Source organism: Poromitra crassiceps (assembly GCF_964638095.1).
Source record: "Poromitra crassiceps genome assembly, chromosome: 2".
Lineage (NCBI taxonomy): Eukaryota > Metazoa > Chordata > Actinopteri > Beryciformes > Melamphaidae > Poromitra > Poromitra crassiceps.
This window is the reverse complement of record NC_139624.1, coordinates 97,147,355-97,170,039: the sequence shown is the minus strand read 5'-3', so window position 1 is coordinate 97,170,039 and position 22,685 is coordinate 97,147,355. Positions and strand designations below refer to the sequence as shown.

At 44.7% G+C, this 22,685-nt stretch overlaps 1 protein-coding gene across 1 annotated transcript in view; it reads right to left on the bottom strand.

The window, feature by feature from the left end:
- The window catches only part of LOC310789092 (myosin-IIIa-like), a gene marked incomplete at both ends in the record, with an annotated part of 48,047 nt that overhangs the window by 5,305 nt on the left and 20,057 nt on the right, over positions 1–22,685 (bottom strand). Inside the window, 2 exons of the mRNA XM_083650688.1 lie at positions 20,567–20,666; positions 20,857–20,961. Coding sequence (XP_083506814.1) covers positions 20,567–20,666; positions 20,857–20,961 — 205 coding nt within the window. The remainder of the gene's footprint in view (positions 1–20,566; positions 20,667–20,856; positions 20,962–22,685) is intronic.

The window sequence follows — 22,685 nt, the reverse complement described above, 5'->3', positions numbered from 1 at the left end:
AAGTGCTGCTCAACTTATTTGGGGCTGAATGGATCTCAGAGTCTTCCTGTAGCCCGCTGATAGAGCTGTTACTAAAGTGACAATAAGGGGGGGAGAATGCACACGTGCACACACAAACACACACACACATTTTAATTTCTTTATTGGATTTTCGATTAGAGACATTAATCGTATCAAAACCCAATAGTAGCAAGAGTCACACACACACACACACACACACACACACGGCTGCAATGTCTTTTTCCGCCATGTGATAGATTGCTTTGAATCACAAATTCTTATGTAACCCCCAGGTGATTTTCCTGGGCATTTCAAGAACAACATTTGAATAGAATTCACCTGTAAACAAGTGCTGTCAGGCAGACACTACATTTCACCTTCCTCTGGATGAGATCATGTATCACTATCTGACTCATTCATTGGTTTAGCCCAATTGAGATATCTACCTTAGGACAGTTAGGATAATCAAGTCTATGGAAAGACGTTATTTTAAATACAGCAGAAATGGGAATGCAGAGAGAGACACTGAGAGAGGATGGGTGCATGTGCCCTTATGTGTGTTATATTGTGTGTGTATTAGGGCTGGGCAATATATCAATATTACATCCATATCGTGATATGAGACTAGATATCGTCTTAGATTTTGGATATCGTAATATAGGCGATATGGAACAAGTGTTGTCTTTTCCTGGTTTTAAAGGCTGTATTACAGTAAAGTGATGTAATGTTTTGAACTTACCAGCTATTCTATTATTTGCCTTTGTAATATTCACATTACTGATGATGATTTATCAAAAATCTCATTGTGATATTTGTGAAAGCGGTGAAGCACCAATAGTCATCCCTACAATATTGTTGTGACATGTCACATGTGGCTTTGACGTACAACTGAACAGCCCACTTCACAGAGAATACCGATATATACAGTATATATGTATATTTAAGCAATATCACATGAGAGGGAGTGCGGTTGTTGGCTAATATCGGCTGAAAATGTAGCCTAATCAGCCTAATTAACTGCAGGCTGTCTACTTTACTACTGTCTACTCTACAGCTGTGAAGTGTTTTGTTGATTAGGGCAGCTGTGAAGCGGAGTGATCTACACACAGTGAAGCGCCAGTGCATTATCATGAAATATTGGCACTGGTAGGATCCCTCTTGTCCAATCAAATTGCCTGGCCAGAACTAACTGTTGTATATGTAAGGGATAATGTATATTGAGGCGGTGATTACGGGGGAAATAATGACCGACAGGTGGATTGAGCCCGACGCGCAGCGGAGGGCTTAATCGTTCACCTGAAGGTCATTATTTCCAGTAATCACCGCCTCAATATACATTATCCCGCTTAGAACACGGCCTACAACTAAATCATTCAATAATCTGACAAAAATAATTATTCAAATAGATTTTTTAATAGCGTTTTCAACGACAAAGCGGTTTCATTCGTAATTGGCACACAAGACACCACAGCTGCAACTGGTTGGCCTAATTAGTAGTGTCTTACTGACAAAAGGCTCTTATCAACTGATTAATCCAGGTGTGGCAGAGCAGCGGTCGGTTGTCGAGAAATAATGACCGGTGAATATTGTTGATTGACCAATCAGAATCGAGTATTCAAGAGAGCCGTGTTCTAAATATATATATATATATATATATATATATATATATATATATATGGTGAAGAGAGGATTCCCATGTGCACAGCCAGTAGAAAAATCAGGTGCTGGTCGATTGCAGGATAAACATGAAATGAAAAATTAAAGGAACCACCGCAACACTGAAAATGAAAATACAGCTTCATCAGGTTCACGTCATCTCTGTGAACCTGATGAAGCTGTACGCGAAACGCGTTGTTCACAAATAAATATCAGTAAGTCATTTTCAGTGTTGCGGTGGTTCCTTTAATTTTTCATTTCATATATATATATATATACGGTATATACATATATATATATATATATATATATATATATATATATATATATATACACACAAATATCATGTATCGACATTCACCCTAAAAATAGAGAGATATGAGTTTTGGTCCATATTGCCCAGCCCTAGTGTGTATGTGTGTGTGTGTGTGTAAAAAGCTATCAAGTAAAGTGCTGACCCAGAGTCGTGACTGCAGTCCAGTCCAGACTAGTCAATGTCCCACTACGCTGTGACATGCTGTGTGCCAAGGCTGGCTCAGCTGCAGCAGTGCCCAACACACGGGAGCAGCAACCATGACAGCGGCAGAGCCTCCAGACAAAGCTGATCTATTGATACATGACTTGCTACTGTGAACCACACAACATAGTTTGTTCCACCACATGTTGATGTCAAACTGAATCCTAGTTTCTGCATGATGTAACCACCTCATGTTCTAGCAGGCACAATTGTGCAACCTCCGTACTTTCAAGCCTCCAAAGGGAGGTAATTTGGGAAAATGCCACAACAAAATGTCTCTAGATGCCAAAATGTGTTACAATTCGAGAGCCAATTTGTTCAGAATATGAAACATGCTGCATAAGCATTGAGAAATGCTCTGCAGAGCCTCATTTGCAATGTAAACAATTTTGATTGCAACAACAAAAGAAAAAAATAACTATTCCAGATACATTTTCAACAGTATTATCAAAAATTCCTCTTTTTGTCCATTTTGTGCACCAGTAGTTTTTTGATGACTTGATTCCCACTGTGGGTACAGTACAGTGATACAGGAAGGTGTTCCCACTGTGGGTACAGTACAGTGATACAGGAAGGTGTTCCCACTGTGGGTACAGTACAGTGATACAGGAAGGTGTTCCCACTGTGGGTACAGTACAGTGATACAGGAAGGTGTTCCCACTGTGGGTACAGTACAGTGATACAGGAAGGTGTTCCCACGGTGGGTACAGTACAGTGATACAGGAAGGTGTTCCCACTGTGGGTACAGTACAGTGATACAGGAAGGTGTTCCCACGGTGGGTACAGTACAGTGATACAGGAAGGTGTTCCCACTGTGGGTACAGTACAGTGATACAGGAAGGTGTTCCCACTGTGGGTACAGTACAGTGATACAGGATGGGTGTTCTCACTGTGGGTACAGTACAGTGATACAGGAAGGTGTTCCCACGGTGGGTACAGTACAGTGATACAGGAAGGTGTTCCCACGGTGGGTACAGTACAGTGATACAGGAAGGTGTTCCCACTGTGGGTACAGTAAGTACAGTGATACAGGATGGTGTTCCACTGTGGGTACAGTAAGTACAGTGATACAGGATGGTGTTCTCACTGTGGGTACAGTACAGTGATACAGGAAGGTGTTCCCACGGTGGGTACAGTACAGTGATACAGGAAGGTGTTCCCACGGTGGGTACAGTACAGTGATACAGGAAGGTGTTCCCACTGTGGGTACAGTACAGTGATACAGGAAGGTGTTCCCACTGTGGGTACAGTACAGTGATACAGGAAGGTGTTCCCACGGTGGGTACAGTACAGTGATACAGGATGGGTTAAAGCCAGCATGAGAGGAACGCAGGAGAGAAAAAAGAAAAAGATTCTCAACGCTTCTCTGGCAAACATCAAAAGGGATCAGACTAATGTGCAGGAGAGGATATAAGTACATCGAGCTGACACACACAGAAACACACACACACACACACACACACACACACACACACACACACACACACACACACACGCTGTAAGCAAACCACAGTGCTACAGTCACACATCAACCCACATTCTCATAAATTAGCAGTCTTACATGCCTGCAGGCACATACTCATACAAACACATGCTGTAACCGACACACAGTCACACAACGCACACTCAACAAACAATAATCCCATCAAATAACTCCTAGTTATATTACACACACGCGCATGGCACGCACACGCACACACCAAAAACATGTATGTTAGGGTTAATACTCTAACATCCTAACATCTAGGAATAGCTGCTGTAGCTGGTTTTCAAAGTGGGAGGCTCCAAGCAGTTTCAGGGTAGGCTCAGTGAATGGAAGTGAAACTAGAACGACCGCAACGCGGACTTATGCCTCCGCCATTAGTTCATTCTGGAGTCCAAATCGCCATTTGAGGCAAATTGGAAGAGATTCCGTCAAGGCGCTCCTGTGATGTTGCGTTACAGAGCTTGGAAATTGGGTGTGTGAGAGGTCACAGTGACCTTGAACTTTGACCACCAAAATGTAATCAGTTCATCCTTGAGTCCAAGTCGATGTTGAGACAAGTTTGATTAAATTCCGTCAAGGCATTCCTGAGATATTGCGTTAACAAGCTTGAAAATGGCGTTTGAGAGCTCACCTTGACCTTTGACCTTTGACCACCAAAATCTAATCAGATCATCCTTGAGTGTAAGGCGATGTTTGAGGCAAATTTAAGATGAAACTCCGTCAAGGCATTCGTGAGATATCGCGTTAACAAGCTGGAAAATGGCGTTTGAGAGGTCACAGTGACCTTGACCTTTGACCAGCAAAATGTAATCAGTTCATCCTTGAGTCCAAGTCGATGTTTGAGACAAGTTTGATTAAATTCCGTCAACGCATTCCTGAGATATCACGTTAACAAGCTTGAAAATGGCGTTTGAGAGGTCACAGTGACCTTGACCTTTGACTTTTGACCACCAAAATCTAATCAGTTGATCCTTGAGTCTAAGTAGATGTTTGAGGCAAATTTGATGAAATTCCGTCAAGGTATTCATGAGATATGGCGTTAACAAGCTGGAAAATGGCGTTTGAGAGGTCACAGTGACCTTGACCTTTGACCACCAAAATGTAATCAGTTCATCCTTGAGTACAAGTCGATGTTTGAGACAAGTTTGATTAAATTCCGTCAAGGCATTCCTGAGATATCGCGTTAACAAGCTTGAAAATGGCGTTCGAGAGGTCACAGTGACCTTGACCTTTGACCTTTGACCACCAAAATCTAATCAGTTCATCCTTGAGTCCAAGTCGATGTTTGAGACAAGTTTGATTAAATTCCGTCAAGGCATTCCTGAGATATTGCGTTAACAAGCTTGAAAATGGCGTTCGAGAGGTCACAGTGACCTTGACCTTTGACCACCAAAATCTAATCAGATCATCCTTGAGTCTAAGTCGATGTTTGAGGCAAATTTGATGAAATTCCGTCCAGGCGTTCCTCAGATATCGCGTTAACAAACATCGTACGGACGGCCGTACGGACGGACGGACGGACGGCCGTACGTACGGACGGACAACCCGGATCCATAATGCCTCCGGCCTGGCTATCGCCGGCGGAGGCATAAAAATATATTAGTTATGAAAAGTGTGATTTGGTTAAAGATAGTTCAGTGATACAGTAGTTTGGGGGAATTTGACAGTTTTTCCAACTTTTTTTTTAAATGTATTTGGTGTAGTCTGAAGTCTGTCAAACAGGCTATCTTGGCTCAATGGTTGAGTGTGTATTAGGGCATTCACGACTAGTGAATTTTACTAGTCGACTAGTCGTCCCTAAAGGTAGTCGACTAGTCGACTAACCGTTTTTAATTTATTTTTAATTAAAAAAAAAAAAAAAAATTTTTTTTTTTTTTTTTATCTTTAAGAAAGAACATGAGGTATTTACACGACATACAATACATGGACTATCATATCCCATATCCCCCACAAAGAACATCAAAACACAACAAAACAAAACAAGAAAACTGCATAAGATACACAATAATCCAAGAACAAACAAGACTATTGGACAAACAACCAAACAAAAACAATGCATTCAGCTCCTATCCTGATAAGCCTAATGACACTGGGGTAAAACGTTCTTAAAGTCAAACTCTGTATGTGGTTGCCATATTTTGGGGATGTCTAAGAATCTGCCTTTGCTCTTGTAGTAAATGTTATCCAACGTATGGTAGCTTGAGAGTTCATTCCACCAGTGAACTACAGCTGGGGGATTGGATGGTTTCCAATTTAAAGCTATGCATTTCCTAGCTGCCAACAGGGCAAGATCTATGTATTTACTTTGAATGCATTGTTTTTGTTTGGTTGTTTGTCCAATAGTCTTGTTTGTTCTTGGATTATTGTGTATCTTATGCAGTTTTCTTGTTTTGTTTTGTTGTGTTTTGATGTTCTTTGTGGGGGATATGGGATATGATAGTCCATGTATGTTCTTTCTTAAAGATAAAAAAAAAAAAAAAAAAAAAAAAAAATGTTTTTTGACTAGTCTGTGAATGCCCTAGTGTGTATGGGATAACATAATCATGATCTCATAGGCATCCAGGAATAGCTTGTTTGTGATTCCAATGACGTCGATGACATCACTGGGGGGCAGCTCTCCCAGAACTACTATGGAGAATGGAGGAAAGCGAGTATGCAAGAGGTTGGATGCCGCTAGGGCTGGGTCGGTTTGAAAATTTTAAAACCGGTTCGATATTGCCGTCTAAACCGGATCGAACCGGTATACCGATTTTTTTTGTAATAAAAAAAAAAAAAAAAAAAAAATTAAGCAGGGCTCCCGAGTGTGGCCCATAACTGTCTGTAGTGCAACTTCAGTCCACCTGATAGCGATAATACACCTCTAAGCTGGTATTGTCAACTAGCAATGATACTGAATAAAAAGAAGCAGGACACCTGTGTAACAAACACACCCTGTATTTATTTCTCATAACTATTCAGCTTAACTTTTCTTCAAACATCAACATAATAAACAAAATAATATATTTATTATATATATTATATATATATATATATATATATATATATATATATATATATATATATATATATATAATAATGGTGATCCAAATAAACTAAAACTCATTCTCTCTCTCTCTCTCTCACACACACACACACACACACACACACACACACACACACACACACACACACACACACACACACACACACACACACACACACACACACACACACACACACACACCTGCTACTATACTGTATCTGTATTAGTGTATATCAGATAGTGTGTGAGGGTCCAGTCTCACAAAGAGCCCCCCCCCCACCCCCTCTCTTTCCACTACATTAAGCAGGAGCAGAGCCTGATGGGGCTTAATACATAAACACTTAATAATCATCACAGAGATAACGCTGCCAATTAGAATATTCAGGAAGAGACTGAAAGGATGGCCTCCATCATTCTTTCTATTTTTGGGTCTGTCTCTTTGCTGGTCCTCCCCCCCCCCCCCCCCCCTGCTGGTGATGAGTCACTGTGCGGGGGCTTTATCTTTCCAGCTGCTTAGCATAGCGTGCGCCTCTCCACATGAAAAACCATTAGTCCCAGTGTTCACACCGCAGGCCAGGCCTCCACGCTTAATTATTGTGCTTGCTGAAAGCAAGGCACAATCTATAAACTCCTATTTTTCGATCAGCCAAAATTTTGGGACGTAATAACTGCCACACCACACAGACACTTTGGTAAGGGCTTCGTGAGGTGGTCTGGGCGCTATTCGCGATTAAGCGCCATTTCCCCCCCATTGACTTGAATGGGGTTTCGAAAAATCTGGCAAAATCTTGCATTTAATTAGCTGTAGCTCAGAAACCATACCACCTAGAGCAATGGTTCTCAACTGGTCTAGCCTCATGACCCACATTTTTCCTTAGTCATTAAGTCGCGACCCATTTTTTTTAGGGCTATATGCTTTTTAAAGAGTCAGACTGGGCGGCCTGCGGCCCGACACTTTACCCAGAGCCCAACGCTTTAAACAAGTTTAAACTGGTGATGCTCACAGCTAGCATGACATGTTTGGTACCAATGGATGCTTTAAGCCTTGTAGTTTCAGGACACCATATCTGGCTTTAACAATGTTCTGCTACAGCATGTTCTGCTACAGGCTCTGAAAGAGAGTCATGTTCTGCTACAGGCTCTGAAAGAGAGTCATGTTCTGCTACAGGCTCTGAAAGACAGTCATGTTCTGCTACAGGCTCTGAAAGACAGTCATGTTCTGCTACAGGCTCTGAAAGAGAGTCATGTTCTGCTACAGGCTCTGAAAGACAGTCATGTTCTGCTACAGGCTCTAAAAGAGAGTCATGTTCTGCTACAGGCTCTGAAAGAGAGTCATGTTCTGCTACAGGCTCTGAAAGAGAGTCATGTTCTGCTACAGGCTCTGAAAGACAGCCATGTTCTGCTACAGGCTCTGAAAGAGAGTCATGTTCTGCTACAGGCTCTGAAAGACAGCCATGTTCTGCTACAGGCTCTGAAAGACAGCCATGTTCTGCTACAGGCTCTGAAAGACAGCCATGTTCTGCTACAGGCTCTGAAAGAAAGTCATGTTCTGCTACAGCCTCTGAAAGACAGTCATGTTCTGCTACAGGCTCTAAAAGAGAGTCATGTTCTGCTACAGGCTCTGAAAGACAGTCATGTTCTGCTACAGGCTCTGAAAGACAGTCATATTCTGCTACAGGCTCTGAAAGACAGTCATGTTCTGCTACAGGCTCTGAAAGACAGCCATGTTCTGCTACAGGCTCTGAAAGACAGCCATGTTCTGCTACAGGCTCTGAAAGACAGTCATGTTCTGCTACAGGCTCTGAAAGACAGTCATGTTCTGCTACAGGCTCTGAAAGACAGCCATGTTCTGCTACAGGCTCTGAAAGACAGCCATGTTCTGCTACAGGCTCTGAAAGACAGCCATGTTCTGCTACAGGCTCTGAAAGACAGTCATGTTCTGCTACAGGCTCTGAAAGACAGCCATGTTCTGCTACAGGCTCTGAAAGACAGTCATGTTCTGCTACAGGCTCTGAAAGACAGTCATGTTCTGCTACAGGCTCTGAAAGAGAGTCATGTTCTGCTACAGGCTCTGAAAGACAGCCATGTTCTGCTACAGGCTCTGAAAGACAGCCATGTTCTGCTACAGGCTCTGAAAGACAGTCATGTTCTGCTACAGGCTCTAAAAGACAGTCATGTTCTGCTACAGGCTCTAAAAGACAGTCATGTTCTGCTACAGGCTCTGAAAGACAGCCATGTTCTGCTACAGGCTCTGAAAGACAGTAATGTTCTGCTACAGGCTCTGAAAGACAGTCATGTTCTGCTACAGGCTCTGAAAGACAGCCATGTTCTGCTACAGGCTCTGAAAGACAGTCATGTTCTGCTACAGGCTCTAAAAGACAGTCATGTTCTGCTACAGGCTCTAAAAGACAGTCATGTTCTGCTACAGGCTCTGAAAGACAGCCATGTTCTGCTACAGGCTCTGAAAGACAGTCATGTTCTGCTACAGGCTCTGAAAGACAGTCATGTTCTGCTACAGGCTCTGAAAGACAGCCATGTTCTGCTACAGGCTCTGAAAGACAGCCATGTTCTGCTACAGGCTCTGAAAGACAGCCATGTTCTGCTACAGGCTCTGAAAGAGAGTCATGTTCTGCTACAGGCTCTGAAAGACAGTCATGTTCTGCTACAGGCTCTGAAAGACAGTCATGTTCTGCTACAGGCTCTGAAAGACAGTCATGTTCTGCTACAGGCTCTGAAAGACAGTCATGTTCTGCTACAGGCTCTGAAAGACAGTCATGTTCTGCTACAGGCTCTAAAAGACAGTCATGTTCTGCTACAGGCTCTGAAAGACAGTCATGTTCTGCTACAGGCTCTGAAAGACAGTCATGTTCTGCTACAGGCTCTAAAAGACAGTCATGTTCTGCTACAGGCTCTGAAAGACAGTCATGTTCTGCTACAGGCTCTGAAAGACAGTCATGTTCTGCTACAGGCTCTGAAAGACAGTCATGTTCTGCTACAGGCTCTGAAAGACAGCCATGTTCTGCTACAGGCTCTGAAAGACAGTCATGTTCTGCTACAGGCTCTGAAAGACAGTTATGTTCTGCTACAGGCTCTGAAAGACAGTCATGTTCTGCTACAGGCTCTGAAAGACAGTCATGTTCTGCTACAGGCTCTGAAAGACCGTCATGTTGGCCATTGATGCCGGCATCCTCAAGGAGTAGAAAACTTTGTTTCATGCACACATCCACAACCCACTCAAAACGCCCCCGCGACCCACCAGTTGAGAACCACTGACCTAGAGCTACCAAACTTGGTAGCCAGGTTCACAGAGGGCCCTTTCAGTATGGGTGAAAAAATTACAGCAATTGGCCTGATGGTGGTGCTATTACAGCCCTCTTTATGTTTTGGTCCATAACTTTTAGGGTCAACAATCAAAGTTCCTTTTTCCCTGGATTCCTTGGGTCCTTACGCATCTATAGGCCCCTGCCCATTTCTGCCACACTCACTTTCTTTTCTTTCTGGATTTGATCTTTCAGATTTTCACTGAAGGCACACGAAGCAGTGCTCTTCAGGGCCGCGGGAAGTAGGGGTGCTGCAGGTGCTGCAGCACCCCCTAGATTTTTTCCATTTTTTCTTTTTTACAAATCTAATTAAAAATATTTTGCAGTGCACTATGTTCCTTTCTTGTTTAAGAATGTTTCGGGAAATGAAAATGTAGCCTATTTAAATAGAATTATCAACAATAACAATCAAGGAAGTTACATGCTTGTAGGCTAGAGAAGAAGAAGAATCGCGCATGCACGCACATGTTGTGTTGAACCAACCAACAACCAATACGAATTGTTTAATCTGGCAATAAAGAAATGTGAACTTGACATTCTATTTTAATAGCCTACTCAAAAATGCACCTCCCACTATACAGCAAAGAGAGGAGTCAATGTTTCTTGATATATGCCATTCAGATCAAAATAATTAGTCTAGTCATTAAGTTTGCTGATAATATTTCTATCATGTTAAGTCTGTGTCATGTTAACTGGTGTATTCAGAGCAAATAGGGAGATATAGAGCATTATCATCATGCTATATATCTCCCTCTTTGCTCTGAATGAGTGAGAAAAGGAGAAAATACTGAATAATTACATCACAACAGTATCCTAATAGTTAATTTAAAATGAGATATGCCTCTAAATATGGCTTCTTCTTTTTTTTTTTAACATCAATTTTTTCCCCCGGTGGGGCCCAAGTGACTTCCAGCGGCCCTGGTGCTCTTTACACTTCCTGAAAGATTCAGCGCAATCGAACGCCCGCAAGCACACACACACACACACACACACACACACACACACACACACACACACACACACACCCACACGCTCACACCCACACGCTCACACACACACACACACACACACACACACACACACACACACACACACACACACACACACACACACACACACACACACACACACACACACACACACACACACACACACACACCAGGAAGATTCTCTCCCAACATGCACATGATTACAACATGAGTTCAAACTCTTCTCCCTGATAACTCTGCACTGTTTTCATGCACAGTAATAAGTTCTATAGATACTGGAGCCTATCTTGGACATTCATTACTGTTTTAGGCACAGAAGCACCAGATACTTGATAAGATGTTCTACAGTAAACAACAACCTCAATATCAGTCAGTAGATAAAGTCATTTGTTATTTGTGGCCTGGATCCCAATCACATCAAATAAATCACATCAAATAAATCAATCACATCAAATACATCGCCTGATAGCAGCGATAGGCAAAGTTTGTATTCATTCTGCAGCAGCACGTAAAGTAGCCACCTGCCAGCCTCTGTAGCACATGAAAGTGATGGCAGAGTGACCTGATGGTTAGAAACCTTTGCATCTCATCCCCCTCCCCCACCCAATCTTCCATGTCTCTCTATCATATCTATTAAAAGAAAAGTCGAAAAAAAACATAAAAAAAAGTAAAAAGTTAAAATGCATGACATATTACTGTAATGTAACAATACAAAGTACACCTAGTGGTGGCTGGACCGGTCTGGTTTGCAGACTTAAAAAGGTTATTAAGTTCATGGTAAATTAACTGTTTAACCAGCAGTTCACATAATACAGTATATTCAAATAATACCTCAAGGCCAAGTTACAAAACACTGCAGATGAAGATGTGGCTACTTTTTCAACAATATGAGAATATACTATTATATTATTCTGTAAAATATGTCCATTATTCAACAGTTAGGAGGACGACTGAGGAGGCCAACAGCAGCACTGCATTATGGGGGATCTTAGTAGGTCTAGCAACACAACACAAGAGAAAACCTCTCGCCTCCGCTGGACCTACAGGCATCAGACTCAGGCTGTTTCAAGATGTCTATCATTTGTGTTCAACTCAATTCAGGGACAAATCCACATCTTGGGCCAGCTGCCAGCAACCTGCTGGTACCGCCAAAAAAAGCATTATGGGATAAGCCACCTGGAGAAACCACAAAGCGGTTTGAGCCCTTCTTCTCCACATTGCTGCTGTGTTAGGTTACCGCTGTTGGAAGGTGTTCATTAGTTACATACTGTAGGTTGCATGACAAAATTATTCTGATTTCTATGGTGTATTAGTACACATTAATTAGGCTAAAATGGATACAAATCTGTTGTGACAAAACCTACCTACCTGACCTCAACATACTATAATCTCATTAGCCCTGTTGAAATCTTACAAAAAACATTTCTAGATATCTATCATACATCTTCCAAATGTGGACGTTGTAATTCTGAGGATACTATCTTCATTTTCCAAAAGTATCTTTTCCCCCTGGTGAAGACACTCGGCTTGGCTCGGACAGACAAATTACAGAAGATGTATTCACAGTGACAATTAGATTTTTAACTGACACACTCTTACCAAGAGGGACTTACAATGAGTGATCAGTACAGAGGCTGTCTTTCTCAAGGACACTGTGACGGCGCACAGGGCTGCTGATGGACACACCAGCTGCCGTAGGGATCAAACCAGTGACATGGCAACTAGGTCCCCATAACCACTAGGCCCCGCCCCTTGATATTCACAGGCAACAGCATGTTGTGACTTGACTTTCCTGCTGTGAGGCCAGTGGTTTCCTACTGACTCTGTTGTTGATGAAGCTGCCTTCACTTTGATGTGATTGTGTGCTGTAGTATGAGTCATTGCCATGTCTGTTTTCACACCCTCTCTTTATGGGAGTCTGCTCCTCCTCCTGTCCAACACCCTCTCTTTATTAGGGGTGGGAATCACCAGATGCCCACGATACGATACTGAAACGATACTTGAGTCACGATACGATAGTATTGCGATACTGCGATATTTTCGATATTGCGATATATCGATATTGCGATATATTGAATATTGCGATATCTCGATATATTGCGATTTCTTACTTTTTCAACTGCAAATGATGTCCCCAAAGGAAAACTTTGTCAACATCTGGTTTATATAAGAACAATTTTTCAGTCTGTACATCTGACTTCAACCATTTTATTGCAGCAACATTGTCAAGTAGACAGACCAACAACTTTCATAAAGTCATGTCATAGTTGCATGCACCTGACAAACTGAACTGTTTGTTACAGTCTACTTACAGTCCACCTTAACTGGATGTGTGTGTGGACTACTGTACTTATGTAGTTTTTGCAACTTCACTTCACTTACACAAAACATCTTGTGCAGCCCATAACTGGGGAATTTGTAAATTACTGTTATGACAAAACTGTTACTGTTAAAACAAAATGAAAATATGCTACCGTTTGTTTACTGCTGGCCTTGGAACTAAAGTTTATAGTAGCCCGGTGGCCTGGCATGGGCTGCAAAAAAAAAAAAAAAATGTTTTTTTTTTTTTTTTTTTTTCCAATATCGATACTTGGCGTCCAAATATCGATACAATATCGTCAGGCAAAAAATATCGCGATACTGTGGTGTATCGATTTTTCCCCCCACCCCTACTCTTTATGGGGGTCTGCTCCTCCTCCTGTCCAACACCCTCTCTTTATGGGGGTCTGCTCCTCCTCCTGTCCAACACCCTCTCTTTATGGGGGTCTGCTCCTCCTGTCCAACACCCTCTCTTTATGGGGGTCTGCTCCTCCTGTCTGCTCCTCCTGTCCAACACCCTCTCTTTATGGGGGTCTGCTCCTCCTGTCCAACACCCTCTCTTTATGGGGGTCTGCTCCTCCTGTCTGCTCCTCCTGTCCAACACCCTCTCTTTATGGGGGTCTGCTCCTCCTGCCCAACACCCTCTCTTTATGGGGGTCTGCTCCTCCTGTCCAACACCCTCTCTTTATGGGGGTCTGCTCCTCCTGTCCAACACCCTCTCTTTATGGGGGTCTGCTCCTCCTGTCCAACACCCTCTCTTTATGGGGGTCTGCTCCTCCTGTCCAACACCCTCTCTTTATGGGGGTCTGCTCCTCCTCCTGTCCAACACCCTCTCTTTATGGGGGTCTGCTCCTCCTGTCCAACACCCTCTCTTTATGGGGGTCTGCTCCTCCTGTCCAACACCCTCTCTTTATGGCTCCTCCTGTCCAACACCCTCTCTTTATGGGGGTCTGCTACTCCTGTCCAACACCCTCTCTTTATGGGGGTCTGCTCCTCCTGTCCAACACCCTCTCTTTATGGGGGTCTGCTCCTCCTGTCCAACACCCTCTCTTTATGGGGGTCTGCTACTCCTGTCCAACACCCTCTCTTTATGGGAGTCTGCTCCTCCTGTCCAACACCCTCTCTTTATGGGGGTCTGCTCCTCCTGTCCAACACCCTCTCTTTATGGGGGTCTGTTCCTCCTGTCCAACACCCTCTCTTTATGGGGGTCTGCTCCTCCTGTCCAACACCCTCTCTTTATGGGGGTCTGTTCCTCCTGTCCAACACCCTCTCTTTATGGGGGTCTGCTCCTCCTGTCCAACACCCTCTCTTTATGGGGGTCTGTTCCTCCTGTCCAACACCCTCTCTTTATGGGGGTCTGTTCCTCCTGTCCAACACCCTCTCTTTATGGGAGTCTGCTCCTCCTGTCTGCTCCTCCTGTCCAACACCCTCTCTTTATGGGGGTCTGCTCCTCCCGTCCAACACCCTCTCTTTATGGGGGTCTGTTCCTCCTGTCCAACACCCTCTCTTTATGGGGGTCTGCTCCTCCCGTCCAACACCCTCTCTTTATGGGGGTCTGTTCCTCCCGTCCAACACCCTCTCTTTATGGGGGTCTGTTCCTCCCGTCCAACACCCTCTCTTTATGGGGGTCTGTTCCTCCCGTCCAACACCCTCTCTTTATGGGGGTCTGCTCCTCCTGTCCAACACCCTCTCTTTATGGGGGTCTGTTCCTCCTCCTGTCCAACACCCTCTCTTTATGGGGGTCTGTTCCTCCCGTCCAACACTCTCTCTTTATGGGGGTCTGTTCCTCCCGTCCAACACCCTCTCTTTATGGGGGTCTGTTCCTCCCGTCCAACACCCTCTCTTTATGGGGGTCTGTTCCTCCCGTCCAACACCCTCTCTTTATGGGGGTCTGCTCCTCCTCCTGTCCAACACCCTCTCTTTATGGGGGTCTGTTCCTCCCGTCCAACACCCTCTCTTTATGGGGGTCTGCTCCTCCTGTCCAACACCCTCTCTTTATGGGAGTCTGCTCCTCCTGTCCAACACCCTCTCTTTATGGGGGTCTGCTCCTCCTGTCCAACACCCTCTCTTTATGGGGGTCTGCTCCTCCTCCTGTCCGACACCCTCTCTTTATGGGGGTCTGCTCCTCCTGTCCAACACTCTCTCTTTATGGGGGTCTGCTCCTCCTGTCCAACACCCTCTCTTTATGGGGGTCTGCTCCTCCTGTCCAACACTCTCTCTTTATGGGGGTCTGCTCCTCCTGTCCAACACTCTCTCTTTATGGGGGTCTGCTCCTCCTGTCCAACACCCTCTCTTTATGGGGGTCTGCTCCTCCTGTCCAACACCCTCTCTTTATGGGGGTCTGCTCCTCCTCCTGTCCAACACCCTCTCTTTATGGGGGTCTGCTCCTCCTGTCCAACACCCTCTCTTTATGCGGGTCTGCTCCTCCTCCTGTCCAACACCCTCTCTTTATGGGAGTCTGCTCCTCCTGTCCAACACCCTCTCTTTATGGGGGTCTGCTCCTCCTGTCCAACACCCTCTCTTTATGGGGGTCTGCTCCTCCTCCTGTCCAACACCCTCTCTTTATGGGGGTCTGCTCCTCCTGTCCAACACCCTCTCTTTATGGGGGTCTGCTCCTCCTCCTGTCCAACACCCTCTCTTTATGGGGGTCTGCTCCTCCTGTCCAACACCCTCTCTTTATGGGGGTCTGCTCCTCCTCCTGTCCAACACCCTCTCTTTATGGGAGTCTGCTCCTCCTGTCCAACACCCTCTCTTTATGGGGGTCTGCTCCTCCTGTCCAACACCCTCTCTTTATGGGGTCTGCTCCTCCTGTCCAACACCCTCTCTTTATGGGGGTCTGCTCCTCCTCCTGTCCAACACCCTCTCTTTATGGGAGTCTGCTCCTCCTGTCCAACACCCTCTCTTTATGGGGGTCTGCTCCTCCTCCTGTCCAACACCCTCTCTTTATGGGAGTCTGCTCCTCCTGTCCAACACCCTCTCTTTATGGGGGTCTGCTCCTCCTCCTGTCCAACACCCTCTCTTTATGGGAGTCTGCTCCTCCTGTCCAACACCCTCTCTTTATGGGGGTCTGCTCCTCCTGTCCAACACCCTCTCTTTATGGGGGTCTGCTCCTCCTCCTGTCCAACACCCTCTCTTTATGGGGGTCTGCTCCTCCTGTCCAACACCCTCTCTTTATGGGGGTCTGCTCCTCCTCCTGTCCAACACCCTCTCTTTATGGGAGTCTGCTCCTCCTGTCCAACACCCTCTCTTTATGGGGGTCTGCTCCTCCTCCTGTCCAACACCCTCTCTTTATGGGAGTCTGCTCCTCCTGTCCAACACCCTCTCTTTATGGGGGTCTGCTCCTCCTCCTGTCCAACACCCTCTCTTTATGGGAGTCTGTTCCTCCTGTCCAACACCCTCTCTTTATGGGGGTCTGCTCCTCCTCCTGTCCAACACCCTCTCTTTATGGGAGTCTGCTCCTCCTGTCCAACACCCTCTCTTTATGGGGGTCTGCTCCTCCTCATGTCCAACACCCTCTCTGTATGGGGGTCTGCTCCTCCTGTCCAACACCCTCTCTTTATGGGAGTCTGCTCCTCCTGTCCAACACCCTCTCTTTATGGGAGTCTGCTCCTCCTGTCCAACACCCTCTCTTTATGGGGGTCTGCTCCTCCTGTCCAACACCCTCTCTTTATGGGGGTCTGCTCCTCCTGTCCAACACCCTCTCTTTATGGGGGTCTGCTCCTCCTGTCCAACACCCTCTCTTTATGGGGGTCTGTTCCTCCTGTCCAACACCCTCTCTTTATGGGGGTCTGCTCCTCCTCCTGTCCAACACCCTCTCTTTATGGGAGTCTGCTCCTCCTGTCCAACACCCTCTCTTTATGGGGGTCTGCTCCTCCTGTCCAACACCCTCTCTTTATGGGGGTCTGCTCCTCCTGTCCAACACCCTCTCTTTATGGGGGTCTGCTCCTCCTGTCCAACACCCTCTCTTTATGGGGGTCTGTTCCTCCTGTCCAACACCCTCTCTTTATGGGGGTCTGCTCCTCCTCCTGTCCAACACCCTCTCTTTATGGGAGTCTGCTCCTCCTCCTGTCCAACACCCTCTCTTTATGGGAGTCTGCTCCTCCTGTCCAACACCCTCTCTTTATGGGGGTCTGTTCCTCCTGTCCAACACCCTCTCTTTATGGGGGTCTGCTCCTCCTCCTGTCCAACACCCTCTCTTTATGGGAGTCTGCTCCTCCTCCTGTCCAACACCCTCTCTTTATGGGGGTCTGCTCCTCCTGTCCAACACCCTCTCTTTATGGGGGTCTGCTCCTCCTGTCCAACACTCTCTCTTTATGGGGGTCTGCTCCTCCTGTCCAACACCCTCTCTTTATGGGGGTCTGCTCCTCCTGTCCAACACCCTCTCTTTATGGGGGTCTGCTCCTCCTGTCCAACACCCTCTCTTTATGGGGGTCTCCTCCTCCTGTCCAACACCCTCTCTTTATGGGGGTCTGCTCTTCCTGTCCACACTTTTTAAAGTTTCATTCCAAAATGCTTTGTATCTAATTTGGTGGGGGTGAGGGGGATGTTGCTTGGTGGTTTTTACATAATACCGTATGTTGTGTAAAATGCTTATTTTGGACTAGATAGGTGTAGATAGTTTACCATTTCCATAATATGTCCTAAGTGAATTGGCAGCGTGGGTGTCATATTTTCCAGTGTGCTACACAACACTGGCATTTATAGCAAAGCTGCCTCTCAGAAACTATTTGTAGCCAAGATGAACGAAGAGCAATTCATAACCTGGAACACCCACAAGTAATCTGATTGGATACTGTAGGTCAACATCTGAATGGGTTGTCCACTTGGAGAAAGCAAAAGAGTGCGTGCGTTCAATCCCCAATGTCTGTTGCCAAAGAATATGAGGCCATTTTACAAATGCTACTCTCTCATCATGTTCCAAAGTGAAAATGCTCCCTCATGCACAATTCTAAACAAATCCAGGACGTAAATTAACCTGGCAAGCAAGCTGGATTCTCTCGCGAGATCTAAAATCCAGTTTGGTTTGTGAAAACAAACAATATCGCACCCATCTGGCAATGTCAGGTTAGACGTAAATGCCTTTGACGAACACCAGGATGACGTCAAGTGCATTTCAATGAACAGAAACAGTGTATAGCATTGGAGTGCAGTGTGAAATAAATTGCATCCTTCAAAAAAGAAATGGAGGCGTTCCTTCTGGAAGAGGAAGAATGCTCCAATATAAAAGTTGAGGACTCCTCACATCACAGCCTTTCAAGGAGGATTCAAGTCAAGTCAAGTCAAGTCAAATTTTATTTATATAGCACCTTTCATACACAAAGGCAATTCAAGGTGCTTTACAAAAAAATAATCGAAAAAACAAGCAGCAAAGCAATGCACATATAAAAAACACATAAAAAACACAGCCGACAGTTTTAGTTAAAATATATACTCAAATTAACAAACATGAAACATTATTTCTGTTTTAAATAAGTTACAAGGCACTCTTCAGTATTATTATTACATGTACAGTCCATTTGTTGGAAATGTACAGGAATTTTTTTTTTTAAATTACAGGCCGAGAGAGGCAGTAGTTTAGTAGAAGTTAAAAGCAAGAGTAAACATAAAGGTCTTTAGCTTGGATTTAAAAATAGGCAGAGTAGGGGCAGATCTAATGTGTTCAGGGAGTTTGTTCCAGTTATGGGAGGCATAGTGGGAGAACGCGGCTTCACCATGTTTTGATTTGGTCCTTGGGACAATTAGTAGACCAGTGCCTGAAGATCTCAGGGATCTGGATGGTTCATAGTGTAGAAGCATTTCAGAGATGTAGTGTGGGCCTGACCCGTTGAGAGATTTGTAAACTATTAGCAGAATTTTAAAGTCTATTCTAAGATTTACTGGCAGCCAATGCAGGGATTTGAGAACTGGTGTAATGTGTTCAGCTTTCTTGGTTCTTGTTAGAACTCTAGCAGCCGCATTCTGAATGAGCTGAAGTTGTTTAACAGCTTTTTTGGGAAGACCATTGAAAAGACTGTTGCAGTAGTCTAGCCTGCTAGAAATGAAAGCATGAATTAGTTTTTCAAGATCTTGTTTGGACATATAGCCTCTAATCCTTGCTATATTTTTTAGATGATAGAAGGCAGATTTTCTTATAAGCTTGATGTGAGAGTTGAAATTTAGATCAGAGTCAATAATAATGCCAAGATTTTTTACCTGGTCCTTTGGCTTCAGAGATAGGGATTCGAGGTGAGCAGTAACTTTGAGCCTATCTTCTTTTTTGCCGAAGACAATTATCTCTGTTTTGTCTTTATTAAGTTGGAGAAAATTCTGGCACATCCAATCATTAATTTGCGCAAGGCACTGACACAGTGACTCTATGGGGACATAGTCATCCGATGAGAGGGCTATGTAGAGTTGGGTGTCATCTGCATAGCTATGATAAGCTATTTTGTTTTTTTGCATAATTAGGCCCAGAGAGAGCATATAAAGGTTAAACAGGACAGGACCTAAAATTGATCCTTGGGGTACCCCACATGTCATTTTGGTTTGGTCAGATGTGTAGTTCAAGCTGTTCTTAAAGCAGTGGCCTTACTCTTTATTAGCTGCTTGATATTCATATATTGTTGGGTGTTTGCATTATGCCCCCGCTCCCCATGCTCCCCATGCTCCTCATAACAGCCAGCTACGCACACGGTGTTTCATGCTTAGGTAAAGGCTTTTAAGACAACGCCGCAATTAGCCGACTAAATATAAACATGTTGAGTGTGGGGATTTTATTTGTAATGGAAACAGCCAGCTAGTTCTTCAGCCCCTGAAGAACTGGAATGAGTCATCCATAGAAATAGAATCCCTCTGCCTATCATGAGCTCTCTGCCTGGGTAATGAGCTCTCTGCCCGGGCCTCATTTGGTTAAGAAAACCCAAAAGCAAATCAGCGCGAACACGGGGGTGAATAACAACAATGTCCTTTGCTGTCTGCGGTAGAAAGGAAGAGATATTGTGTAAATGGAAGTGTATAATGGTCCACCACCTCCTCAGGCTTTGCTAATGTATTCCACACCCACCACAATAAACTAATTGCTGGCAAATTTTGTTTGGCAGGCAACTGAAGGTAATGGATGTGGCCCCTCTACAGAATCCACTAAGTATAGAGACCTACAGTAACACGCTTTCCATCCAGAGAAAAATGATAACACAACGACATGAAAAGTGTTACTCCTTTGTCTGTCACTTTTGTCTGTCTGTGTCTCTCATGCACGACGCATATAAACAGACATACCAAAGTCCACCAGTTTGACCCCTCCATGCGTGGTCAGCAGGATGTTATTGCCCTTGACGTCACGGTGGATGGTCTTGTTGACATGCAGGTGTTGGAGGCCCTGAATGAAAACAAGGGTTAACAGCTTTTCTGACAAGCACCTGCCTTCCAAAAAATCACCCGCTTTAAATTCACTTGTAGTTACTTTTCATGACAGCAATTCATTCAGCAGGAGGTTGTTCAATTGAGCCGTACAGCACGTCATTGTCTCCCCCACAGCCATTCACATCTATTGAAAAGGGCCGACTTACCATGAGGGCCTCATGCAAGATGTAGGCAATAATGGCTTCCTCCAGTCTGTCTCCTCTCTTCAGCATGCCTTTAGCCAGATCTGTCACAGAGCCTCCGTTACAAAGCTGCAAAGACAAAGAAAAGAAGACAATGAGCTTTGAACCTGTAAAAACTCAACAACATGAGACTCAGCAGAGGCCCACTCTGAGCTTATACAAGACTAGGCAGCGCTCAATTTAGGGCTGCACAATATATTGTTTCAGCATCGTCATCGCAATGGGCACATGTGCAATAGTCACATCGCAGAAGGTATTGGCAATGTCAAGGAAGGTAAATTAACTCATAACATTGCACGCCTTCTCTGTTACATTCTAAGCTCTTTTCCTACCAACTATTAGTACCTTTACTCACTTAGCATCCTGCAACTCACCCTGGCTGTGGCTACAAACACACTCACTTCCTACCATGCAGGTTACCCACTAGGCCACCTTCTTAAACAGGCATGGCTTGATAGACCTATTCAAGACTTTTGGTGAAAATTCCTGTATTTTGTCACACAATATATATCGCAGAAGAAAAAAATATTGCAATGTCAGTTTTTTCCAATATCGTGCAGCCCTACCTCAATTCCTAGGCTCGCCCGCTGCGTGAGCTCGCTAACTCGGCCGATGCGCGGCCTCGCCCACCCTGCAGCTTGCATACGCATCGCCCGCAGCTCGGTTGCTGCGCGGCCTCGCCTGCACTATTGGCATGCGCAGCGCACAATTGCCCAACTTTGCATCACTGATGACATCACTAGCTGATGACATCACAATGATGTCACAATGTCAAAAACCACAATTACTCGAGTGACATCACTGATGACCTATGACATCAAACACTGAAACAAACAGTGCCCACTTGAAACAAACAGTGGCCACTTGCTCCCTTTTATATAATTCCTAGGCTCGGCTAGGGCCTCGCTCGCCCTGCAGCACGACCGCTGTGCGGGCTCACCTGCTCTTATGACATCACAACTATGATGTCACAACTTTGCATCACTGATGACATCACAATTGCTCTTATGACATCATTAGTGATGTCATAATGCACAATTGACAGAGTTTGTCAATTGTTATGAGTTAATGACATCACTTCCGGGACAAAAATCGCAGAGATTGCCCACTTGCCCCGAGCTCCCATTTATATCTGGGATAGATAGATAGATAGATACAGATATAGAGATACAGTAGATACTAAAAACTGGGGAATCAAAGGGACGCAGAATTTCATGGTGGGAAACAGCGGTGGACGATCAGAAGATTTCACGGATGTTGAGTCAATCTTTAGCGGCTTATCTTTTTGAGGGAGCTTAGCGGGAGGGGGAAATCATGCCCATGGAGAAAATGTACGTTTTCTAAGCTGGGTTTGATCTCCGCCGTGATGACTAAGCAGAGTAAACATTGAAGATGTACAAATCATGACCGCCCTCAAATCAAGCACATCCTCCTACATTCTGAGACAATGCCAAGGTTGGTACAAGAGATTAGCCCAGTTTATAGGGGCAAGATTTTGCACTGGATATGTACCAGGGTTCAACTCAGCAGTGTGACACAAACATGGATGGAAGCCTTTTGGATGTGCTGTGGAGTCGACAGTCAATAATCCATCTCAGAAAATTACAGATAATGACCCTGTGTGTTGCCTAGGCAACAATAACACCCCTTAATTTGGGCCTTTCTTTGTTAGATACCTGAGGTAAACGAAAAATAAAAAAGCTACTAGGTGTCAACCACTGTGCTGGAGGCTGATAGTGACTGAACATAGATTGTTAGTTATGTGTGTGCGCACAGTGCTTCTAAACCTTTTA